Here is a 12279-nt window from a genome sequence, read left to right on the forward strand (position 1 = left end):
GAACTAATATATATATGGGAGTTTATTAAGGAGTATTAACTCACATGATCACAAGGTCCCACAATAGGCCACCTGCAAGCTGAGGAGCAAGGAATCCAGTCCGAGTCTCAAAGCTGAATAACTTGGTGTCCAATGTTTGAGGGCAGGAGGCATCCAGCACAGGAGAAAAATGTAGGATGGGAGACTAAGACAGTCTAGTCTTTTTATGTTCTTCTGCCTGCTTTTTATTCTGGCGGAGCTGACAGCTGATTAGATTGTGCCCACTTAGATTAAGGATGGGTCTGCTTTTCCCAGCTCACTGACTCAAATATTAATCTCCTTTGGCAGCACCCTCAAAGACACACCCAGTATCAATACTGCATTCTTCAATCCAATCAAGTTGACACTCAGTATTAACTATCACAGTCTTTCTCTACCTACCTGGTAGCTGAAGATAGAAAGCATAAACTCATGAGAGCTCCATGGCCCCATCCATCACCTGATAAACCTGAATACTTATGCAGGTGATTTCAGGGCAAGTTTATATCCCCCCTATAGTACCACAGCTGATGCTCTCTTGAAAGTGCCACCTCCTGGCTGGAGGCCAACCAACTCAAGCCATTACGGCGACTCAGAACAGCCCTGCTCCAAGGAAGAAGAAGACAACATCTAATTCCATTACCTGTAACATCCTGTTTAACCAGAGGTCCTGAGTCTGTCCACATGACAACTTCACTGACAGCATAACCAACATTTGAGAAAACCAGTGTACTAAACAAAACTACAACAAAGGATCCTCACAGAGTCCATTTCACTCCCCTGCTACCTCCACCAGAACAGGTGGTGGTATCCATGGCTGAGAGACCTGAAGACAGGTCATGTCACAGGACTCTTTGCAGACATCTCCCCAGTACCAGCCCAGAGCCCAGTAGCTCTGCTGGGTGGCTAGACCCAGAAGAACAATGACAATCACTGCAGTCTGGCTTTCAGGAAGTGGGAGAACACCGCATCAAGTGATCACTCTGCAGTACGAAAGAACATTAGTCGTTGGATCTCAGATCTTTCCTCTGACATAGTCTATCCAAGTGAGAAGGACCCAGAAAAACAATCTGGTAATATGACAAAACAAGGTTCTTTATCACCCCCACAAGATCACACTAGCTCACTAGCAATTAATCCAAACCAAGAATAAATCTCTGAATTACTAGAAAAAGAGTTCTAAAGGTAAGTCGATTATTATGTTACTTAAGGAGGTAACAGAGAAAGGTGAAAACCAAATTAAAGAAATTTTTAAAATAATAACATATGCATGAAAAGATCTGCAGAGAAATATATATCATAAATGAAAAACAATCACAACTTCTGGAAATGAAAGACACATTTAGAGAAATGCAAAATGCATGAAACGTTTCAACAACAGAATCGAACAAGTAGAAGAAAGCATCAGAGCTTGAAGACAAGGTTTTCAAATTAATCCAATCCGATAAAGACAAAAAAGAATTTGTTAATAAATGAACAAAACCTCCAAGAATACTGGGATTATGTTAAGTGACCAAACCTAAGAATAATTGGTGTTCTTGAGGAAGAAGAGAAATCTAAAAGTTTGGAAAACTTATTTGAGGGGATAATCGAGGAAAACTTTACTTGCCTTGCTAGAGTTCTAGACATCCAAATACAAGAAACTCAAATAACACCTGGGAAACATCACAAAAAAGTAATCACTTAGACACATAGTCATCAGGTTACCTAAAGTGAAGACAAAGGAAAGAAGCTTAAGAGCTGTGAGGCAGAAAGCATCAGGTAACCTACAAAGGAAAACCTATCAAACTAACAGCAGATATTTTAGCAGAATACAAGCTAGAAGGGATTTGGGTCCTGTCTTCAACATCCTTAAGCAAAATTATCCTCCAAGAATGTTGTATCCAGTGAAACTAAGCTTCATAAATGAAGAAAAGATAAAGTATTTTTCAGACAAACAAATGCTAAGAGAATGTGCCACTACCATGCCAGCACTGCAAGAGCTGCTGAAAGGAGACCTAAATCTTGAAACTCAAAATATACCAAATAAACCTCCTTAAAGCATAAATCTCACAGGGCCTGTCAAACAATAACACAATGAAAAAAAAAAAGGCATTCAGACAACGACTACCACAGTGAATAGAATAGTACCTTACATCTCAATACCAACATTGTATGGAAATAATCTAAATGTGTCACTTAAAAGATACAGAATGACAATGGATAAGAATTCACCAACCAAGTATCTGCTGTCTCCAAGAGACTTAACCCATAAGGAGTCACATAACTTAAGGTAATGGGGTGGAAAAAGATAGTCCATTCAAATGGACACCAGAAGCGAGCAGGAGTCTTGCATCAGACAAAACAGATTTTAAACCAACAACAGTTTAAAAAGACAAAGAGGGACATTATGTAATGATAAAAGGGTTCAACAGAAAAATATCACAATCCTAAATAGGGAACATACACAACTAACACTGGAGCCCCCAAATTTATAAAATAATTACTTGACCTAAGAAATGAGATAGATGGCAACACAATAATAGTGGGGGACTTCAGTATTCCACTGACAACACAAGTCAGGTCATCAAGCCAAAAAGTCAACAAAGAATCACTGGATTTAAACTATACCCTAGAACAAATGGACTTAACAGATATTTACAGAATGTTCTACTCAACAACTGCCGAATATACATTCTGTTCGCCAGCACATGGAACACTCTCCAAGATAGGCCATATGATAGACCACAAGTCTCAATAATTTTTAAAAAATTGAAATTCTATCAGGTACTCTCTCAGACCACAGTGGAATAAAATTGGAAAGCAACTCCAAAAGGAACCTTGAAAACTACACAAATATGTGGAAATTAAATAATCTGCTTCTGAGTGATCTTTAGGTCAATAATGAAATTAAAATGGAAATTTAAAAATACTTTGAACTGAATGATGATAGTGACACAACCTATCAAAACCTCTGAGATACAGCAAAAGCAGTGCTAAGAGGAAAGTTCATAGCATTAAATGCCTACATCAAAAAGTCTGAAAGAGCACAAATAGACAATCTAAGGTCATACTTCAAGGAACTAGAGAAACAAGAACAAACCAAACCCAAATCGCATCCAAAAGTGGGCTAAGGACATGAATAGGCAGTACTCAAAAGAAGATACGTAAATGGCCAAGAAACAGATGAAAAAATGCTCAACATCACTAATGATCAGGGAAGTGCAAATCAAAACCACAATGCGAAACCACCTTACTCCTGCAAGAATGGCCATAATTTAAAAACAAAAAGTAGTAATAGATGTTGGTGTGGACTTGGTGAAAAGGAAACACTTTTACACTGCTGGTGGAAATGTAAACTAGCACAAACACTATGGAAAACATTATAGATATTCCTTAGAGAACTAAAAGAAGATCTAACATTTGATCTATCAGTGCCACGACTAGGTGTCTATCCAGATGAAAAGAAGCATTATGAAACACTTGCACATGCAGGTTCATAGCAGCACAATTCGCAATTGCAAAAATATGGAACCAGCCCAAATGCCCATCAATCAATGAGTGGATAAAGAAAATTTTTTATATATAGAACGTGGAATACTACTCAGCCTTAAAAAGGAATGAAATAATGGCATTTGCAGGAACCTGAATCTAGTTGGAGACCATTATTCTTAGTGACGACACTCAGGAATGGAAAACTAACCAACATATGTTCTCGTTTATAACTTGGAGCTAAGCTATGAGGACGCAAAGATGTAAGCATGATATAATGGACTTTGAGGGCCTGAGGGGAACGGTGGGAGTAAGGTGAGGGATAAAAGACTATACTTTGGGTACAGGCCGGGTATGGTGGCTCACGCCTGTAATGCCAGCACTTTGGGAGGCCAAGGCAGGTGGATCACCAGAGGTCAGGAGTTCAAGACCAATCTGGCCAACATGGTGAAACTCTGTCTCTACTAAAAATACAAAAATTAGCTGGGTATGGTGGCACATCCCAGCTTCTCGGGAGGCTGAGGCAGGAGAATCACTTGAACCTGGGAGACAGAGATTTCAGTGAGCCAAGATCATGCCATTTGCACTACAGCCTAGGTGACAAAAGCAAAACTCTTGTCTCAAAAAAAAAAAAAAAAAAATGACCATACTTTGGGTATAGTATATATTGCTCAGGTGATGGGTGCACCAAAATCTCAGAAATCATCACTAAACAACTTATTCATGTAACCAAACACCACCTGTTCCCCAAAGACTATTGGCGGGGGGAAGAAAAGTAGGTCAGGTGACCAACCATCCTGGTTTGCATGGCCCAGAGTTTCAGTGCTAAACCAGGAAAGATCTGAGCAAACCAGGATGAGTTAGTCACCCTGGAAGTAGGAATAATATGGCTAACCTAAGAAACATGCTCTATGAATGTAGGCCTAGCGTAAAGTCAAAATAATATCTTTCCTATGGGAAAAGAGGCCATTATAATATTTAGGAAGAAGTAGTGTTATGGTTCTCTGCTGTTCCTTCAGTTTTAGTGTTCCTTGATTGTACCAAATTATATTCTACGAGTAGTATAGGACTATGTGTTGAATTTCTGGAAACCAATTTTGTGGGTGCAGTAGTAGGTAGTCGTAAAGAATAATATATTTGGATAGAACTATTGGTTTGATTATGTCTGTTTTCCTCCCATTGAGGTAAATTGAAATCTGACCATGGTCATATACTTGATCTCCAACAGTGACATGGTGAAAGAGTCCATTTGCTGTATTTAAAAACAAAAACCTTCCAAACATACAGCAGCCTTCAAATAAAATTAGTCTACACTTCATTATACTTTTTGTTTTTATTTTTCATTTAAAGAGACAGGGTCTTTCACTGTCACCCAGGCTGGAGTACAGTGGTGTGGTTATAGCTCACTATAACCTTGAACTCCTGAGCTCAAGCACTTCTCCCGCCTCCTTCTCCTGAGTCATTAGGACAGGTGCATGCCACCATGGGTGGCTAATATTTTCATTTTATAGAGACAGATCTTGCTGTGTTTCCCAGACTGATCTTGAACTCTTAGCCTCAAGGAATCCTCCTGCCTCAGCCTCCAAAAGTGCTTGGGATTACAGATGTGAGCCACCGCACCCAGCCCACCACTACAGCTTTAATCAAGCAAATAATATTTCAAATTCTTTTTTCTTGCTAGAGAGGATCTGCCAGAAACAGGTAGAGTTTTAGTTTAGTAAAAAGAACATATATCGCTCAGTTTTACTTACATAGGTACAAATAGTAAAGTGCTTTAAAAACAGTTTTTTAGAGATAATCCTATTTAATATTTGTGAATGCTAATTGTAAACGTGTGTTCTGCCTTTGGAACAGCATTATTGTTTTCATATGAAAAAAATATTTTTCGTCTTTTGCTACCTGCTTTTTAAAAGCCTAATTGTTTTCTGAGATCACAGAAGTAATTTTTAGTTTTATAAAGGTTATGGAAGGGTATTTAAAAAATAAACTTGATTTTAAAAAATCATTTTGATTTTTTAAACACACATTAATTTGGAGAGTCCAGGAGCAGAAACAGCTCAGAATGTGATTAGATCTAAATAATGTGGGACAATAGTCTTTAAATAACTAACTAAAAATCATAGTGTTTCTTGAGTAGAAGGATCTTACCTGGGATGTTGAAGTCCAACTCTATTCACTCCTAAAAATAAATCCAATTAGGGAAACTTCTGGTAACAGTTAGACTGTGAATAAATTTTCTTCTTCTGATGGTTTCTGATAGGTAGATTCGTTATGCATAAATAAATGAGCTTTTGTTAAATTTTATATAATAACCAGTTGTTAAATTGCCATTTCTATATAATAACTAAGGTAAAAGAGTGAATGTTCTTATTATTAGTTCAATTAAAGATTTGACCTATGTAGTATGCCCAAATGTAATATGCCTAAATTTGATTGTTCAAAATAAAGATAAGACATTCTTTAAAAAAGGACTAAAGCAGAGATTAGAAGCAGGCATATTCATTTAATGGACTTATTGGAATATTCATTAAATAGTTCATATTCTCTCCCTGTCTCATACACTCACACACACACACACACACACACGCACACACACACACACACACACGAGATAAGACACATTGAGAGCCCATAAGGGCTTCTGAAAATGTGGGAGACGAGTAGTACTCCTTGAGCCAGTCAGGTTTAAGGCTGTGTGGAAAAGAGGCCTACAGGCCTTATGGCTTATTTAAAACAATCTTTAATCAGAGGGCATGGAATTACATGTCTTTAGTCAAGTCTCTGTGATTAGGTGGGGTTTGCTTAAAACTGACAAAATTGATACGTATCATCTTAAGGAACACTACTGTGAACCTGTTGCATTTATTATTTGATCATCAAAAGAGTAGCATTGGTCTAAAAAAAGTGCATTTCTCTCCTGCAGATAACAAAATGACAGCTATCCCTGTGCAAGCACTGTACTTAACACTTACTGCACATTCCTTCACTTAATACTTAGGACGGTCTTATGTAGTGATGATATTTCTGTTTCCATTTTACACTTTTACAGACTGAGGCCCAGAACTTGTCCAGGTTCACACAGCTAGCTTAGGAAATGGCAGAGCTGAGATTTGAATTTTCATATATGTTTAACTCCACTGTTTGGTACCTAGCATTCATCCTTTTGCTTTTCCCAAACTTTGCATATTTTTTACAGTTTAAATATGTTTTTGTGGATTTTACATGGTAAAATGAGTTTCAGATGTCAAATAAAACAAAACCCTTCAATATTAACTTTGATAACATAATCTACTTTTTTACCTGTTAAACATGATAAAATTAGTATGCTTTATTTCAATTCAGTAGTGTGCCATAGGAATCAATATGAACCTGGATCTAATTTAATATTTTCTTAATAAAATTAGAGGCTAGTGATGGACAGAACCTTGCCTTCTTTGGTTAAATAAGCTTAATTGTTTACTCAAGAAGCTAAATGTCTTTCCCTAAACCATAACTGCTTGTTGGGAAGAAGCATCAGAACTCAGATCTCAGTTTTGTTCATGAATCATTTATGGAGGCTTTTTGGTGAAACAGGCACTGTGGTGTATACACAATGTGGGCATTATTCTGTCTTTCACAGAGCTCTCAGATACTTGAAAGCAGATAAACTTAACAAGGCAAGTATGATGATGTAGGTATGCCTAGTGTGCCATAAAAGCGTAAAGAAAGGCCACTTATCTAGTAGGGGAGTTAGGAAGTCTTCTGGAGAACTTGTAGTTTGAAGTGTATTTTAAATAATGAATAAAGAGTTAAGGCCTTGTCAAAAAAAAAAAAAAAAAAATTGTGCATTGCTGTTTTTTACCCATGTTTGGGTTACTCTTCTTTCATTGAAAAAGTTTGGTACCAAGATCACTGTGTTCTTCTTTACCTGTACACCATTTCTGCTAGTGACCCTGATGTTATTGTGTATAATCAAACTGTGCTTTCAGTTTCTTAATAGCCTCACTATTTATTAGATTTTCTTTTACTTGCCTCATCTACCTCCTCCCATGGTTATACTCTACAGTAGTTTTTCACTTTTCATTTTTCTTTTCATTTTTTTTTGCCTATTACCATTGACCTTTTTGTTTTTCTGTCCTCTTCCATTTCCTCACTTTCTTTCTTAAACAATGTATACAACCCATTATTATAATTACTCCACGAGAAACATCTTTAATTCCATGGCCCTTAACTTGTTTTAACCATGAAAAAGCCATTTTTTCTCTCCTATCTCCCACACCACCCACAACTGAATATTGTGGGAGAAAATCATACATTCATTTTTACTAAGGTGTCTGACTTTAAATTCTGGATCATAATCTCAAATGGCTGTCAGCTCTAGAATGTTTGCTTTTCTGCTCTCCAAAGTGACTTACTTCAGAACTTCTGTTTTTGTTGTTGTTGTTGGGTTTTTTTTGTTTTTGTTTGTTGTTGTTGTTGTTGTTGAAAGAGTGTCATTCTGTCTCCCAGAGTGCAATAGTGCAATAGCAGTCTCGGCTCACTGCAACCTCTGGCTCCTGGGTTCAAGCGATTTTCCTGCTTCAGCCTCCCAAGTAGCTGGGATTACAGGCACCTGCCACCTCATCCAGTCCAGCTAATTTTTGTGTTTTTTAGTAGAGACAGGGTTTCGCCATGTTGGCCAGGCTGGTCTTGAACTCCTGACCTCAGGTGATCCACCCACCTCGGTCTCCCAAAGTGCTGGGATTACAGGTGTGAGCCACCATGCCTGGCCCAGAACTTCTCTTTGACATACAAGTTAATACGTGCTCTTCTCTAATCCATTCAGCTCAACATCTTGCCTCATAAATTATTGAAAAGTAGAATTGGTCAGTTAAGAATTCCTCTCTTTACACCTTCAAATCTCCCAACATTTGATCTCTCATACTATTCTTCTTTTATATTGGAAGTGTCACTTTTTCTATCAAGAGCTAATTCCTTCCCCTGTACACTGGATCTTAACTCTTCTCACTTGTTCAAAGACTTTATTGTTTATATGTTTTCACTTAAATATCTTTACTTCCTCACCTCCTAGATGTCATAAGCTATCCATAGTTGAGCTTCTTCATCATAGTCTTCATCAAGCCCCAAACTGCTCTGGCAATGCCGTCAATGACTTCCATATTGTTTCTTCTAAGGATTCTTATTTCTTCTTTTTGTATCCTCTGAGCAAAGGTCAATCCTGTTCACCATTGTCATTTTTCTGAAATACTTCTCTTGGCATCCGCAATGCCTGGTTTCCTTTTTGCTTCATTGACCACTTGTTTTTGCATATAGAGTATTCTCCACTTGCTTCATATCAAAATGTTGTAATATCAGAGGGCTCTCAGTTATGGATCCTTTTATCATTGACCCAAATTTATGTCAACAACTCTGACTTTAATCCCTTAACTCTAGACCCATAGGTCAGATTGTCTGCTTAATAGCTCTACTTGGATACCCTGGACACTCACCTCATAAGTCTTTGCCATTTCAGGAAATAGCACTATTGACCTATTTCCTTATGCCAAAACCTGAAACTTCTTTCTTTCATACCTTAATGTAGTTTACCAGCAAATCCCACTGAATCTTTTTCCAAACATGTCTTAAAGTTTCAGTCTTATAGTTTCACACAATCGCCTCCTACCTGTTCTCCCTGTATCTCTTCTTATCCCCTCTATTCATTCTTTATGTATAATCCAGAGCAGTGTTTTTGAAACAATCACATCATGTCACTTTGGTGCTTACTCTCTTCCAGTAGCTTCCCAACATATTTAAAATACAATCCAAATTTCTTACCAAGACCAGTAAAGCCTCAAATGAGATATGATGTCTTCCTGTCTAGAAATAATACCAAGCCTACTAATAATTGAGGAACTTTCCAATCATTTTCTCTGCCTTGAATGTTTTTCTTCCAAGTCTTTATTGACTTTCATTTAATCAGGTAGTTTAACTGCAGCCCTTCAAAAGGCTTTTCCATTCATAGCAGCTGATAAAATAGTGATGCTCATCCTCTACCAGTTACTTTCACATTACTTTGCTTTGTTTCGTTTTTCACAGCAGTTATTTCTGTTCAAATTTATATTGTTTTAGTATCCTTTTCTTTCCTCTCCAAAAATGTAAGCTCTACCAGTACATGTGCTATGTCTGACTTACTTGTTGTCCTATGCGTAGTACATTAAAACAGTGCCTAGTATGTGGTAAGTTTTAAGTACAATTGTTGAATGATTAGAATTCAGGGTGTGTCATTTAAAAAATATATGCATGGTTATATTGTCATAGAAAAAGCATCTATGTTTTTTCTACTTCCTTTTCCTCCTGTTATCCCATAAAAGGTTAAAATAGATGTACTCTGCCAATCCTTTGATTTTAGAAAGAACAACTCCTATAATCCTATAAAAAATTTAACCAAGTAATTAAGTATGACCAAGCCCTCTGGATTTGTGTACATCTTAATTATTAGGTCATCTTTGCCACTTCTTTCTGGTTTGGGTTTCTTTTCTGGTTTCTGGGTTTCCAATACCATTCAATTATGAAACACCTATAATTTTTAACTAATTGAATTAAAAGTCGAGTTACGTGATTTCTGTTATCTGAATATGTTAATGGTCTTTAAAACATGTTTTTGGAAGTATGTGTTATGTTGATTTAGACCTAGTCTGAATATGAGAATGGGTATGATTGGGTGATGTATATTTATTTTCTTTTTAGCTGCAGGTTATACAGTAAAATATCAAGTGAAAATGTTTATATTGCCAGAGCCCATTTACCGTCTCATAACTTCAGTTTATTTTTTAGGGTAGTATTCTAGAAGAACAATTACGAGTGTATCTTCACTGTTGTTTGACGCTTTGTGATTTCTGGGAGCCAAACATTGCAATTGTTACCATTTTATGGGAATATTATAGTAAGAACCTGGTGAGTGAATAGAATATGATTTTGCTCCAGGAATTTTAAGAATTTGTACATATTTGAGGAATTTCTTTATGGTTTAATTATGAATAGTTATGGATTTTTCTTAAAAAGTTAATTTTTTTTCAGAGTAGATTGAGTAGCTCATGAATAGTTTTATCTTTAACATTGTAGAGCTTTGTCATAAGGGAGACAGCATTTGGTATCCTTTTTCTCTTCAGAGCAGGTGTAAACAAAGTAGCTAAAATGTAGCAGATATTTATAAAATCTACATTTATAAATGTTTCTAATAATAATTGGTTGCTCATGACACATTGAACAGGCACTGCTGTCCTGAGTAAGAAACAATCCTGGCATTTGAGTAGCTTATAGGCTAGTGGGTGGGTATACATACATTGTGGGAAAAAGGTTATAATTGTGGAACTCCAGAGGAGGGGGTGTCTAACCTGGTATCTGTATTTGTGGAAGACTTCATGAGGTCATAATTTTTGAACTTGGCTTTGGGAATGAGTAGAATTTCCTAAAAACAGAAGAAAAAGATCCAGGCAGAATGAACAGTATAGACAAATACATGGAGGTATGAAAAAGCGTGGTCTGTTCCTACCATGTCAACGGTTCTGAATGATAGGCCTGGGGTAACTATGGAGAGACTGAAGATAGGAGACTAGAGAAGGCAGTCTGGGACTATACTATGAAGGGTTGAAGATAATGTACAATTCTGGTTTATTCAGGAGACACTAAGTAGCAAGGATGTGACTTAGGTATGTGTTTGAGAAAGTTGTTTTTTTTTTCTTTAAGTGGTGTAAATGAATTGGGTACAGACGAGTTAGTGGTTTATTGTAGTTGTATGAGCAAAAATACTATGGCTGAGAACTGAAATAGGGACAATGTATTTCTAAAGGAGAGGATAAGTTTGGAAGATTGAAATTTTAAAGGTAGATTTAAAGGATTTATACTTTGTGTATAGAGAGGAGATTTGGGATGTTTAGGGTTTGGGGTAAATAATTAGTGAACCTCTCAATCAAAATAGAAAATGGTAATGGAAGATTTACAAGTAAATAACAAGTTTGGATTTGTGGATAATGGAGCTTATTAAAAAATTGAAAAACACCCTTCTCTGAAGCATAATTTTAGGCTAGTTGGAGAAATGACTGATTGTAATCCTGAGGCAGGATGTGTACAAGGTGAGTCTGGGGTGTCTTGTCATACCAGAAAACAGGAAAGGTATCAAAGTAAGCTAGAGTCGTGTCAGAAGGACACAGGAGCCAACCTGAAGGAACATCCATTGCCCAGAGAATGGGAAAATTTAAGCATAACAAAGAATAATGACTGCAATGAATTAAAACATATTAAATATGTTTAAATCTCTGAATTTATGCTTCTTTGTAAAAAGTTATTCTGGAAAAAAAAAAAAAAAAAAACCACCTAATTCTGAAAACTAAAGAAAATACAAACTATATTTTAGAGTGATAAAATTTCTGATGAACTAATTAAAACATGATAGAATTAGAAGTCACCATTTTGTACATTTAATGAAATAAGGCATCTGGGCAATGATCATCAATGCTACTAAAATGTTAAGTTAAAGGCTGGTGGGACCACTAAAATGGGTGGAGCAGGTTGATAATCTGACCAATCTTAACATCACAAAAAGCCAGAACTTATGTGCCTTTTTGCTAAATGCAGTAGGAACTATTCAGTACTACTGATGAAAGATTCTTGCCAAAAAAGTCAACATGAATCTGATAAAACCTCTAGATATAGTGACCAACTTAGAAAAGATAGAGGATAAAAGATTAAGAAACACTAGAGCCATACAAGCAGCTAAATTTAGAACATGGGAAATTTTATACAACAAATGACCTGATATTAAAAACAAGTGGT

At 36.6% G+C, this 12279-nt stretch overlaps 1 protein-coding gene across 2 annotated transcripts in view; it reads left to right on the top strand.

The window, feature by feature from the left end:
• The window catches only part of MMS22L (MMS22 like, DNA repair protein), a 145854-nt gene that overhangs the window by 38098 nt on the left and 95477 nt on the right, over positions 1–12279 (top strand). For both annotated transcript variants that reach the window (XM_030929377.1, XM_030929378.1), the window contains one exon: positions 10282–10401. In XM_030929377.1, coding sequence (XP_030785237.1) covers positions 10282–10401 — 120 coding nt within the window. The remainder of the gene's footprint in view (positions 1–10281; positions 10402–12279) is intronic.

The sequence above is a fragment of the Rhinopithecus roxellana genome, chromosome 4 (genome assembly GCF_007565055.1).
Source record: "Rhinopithecus roxellana isolate Shanxi Qingling chromosome 4, ASM756505v1, whole genome shotgun sequence".
Classification (NCBI taxonomy): domain Eukaryota; kingdom Metazoa; phylum Chordata; class Mammalia; order Primates; family Cercopithecidae; genus Rhinopithecus; species Rhinopithecus roxellana.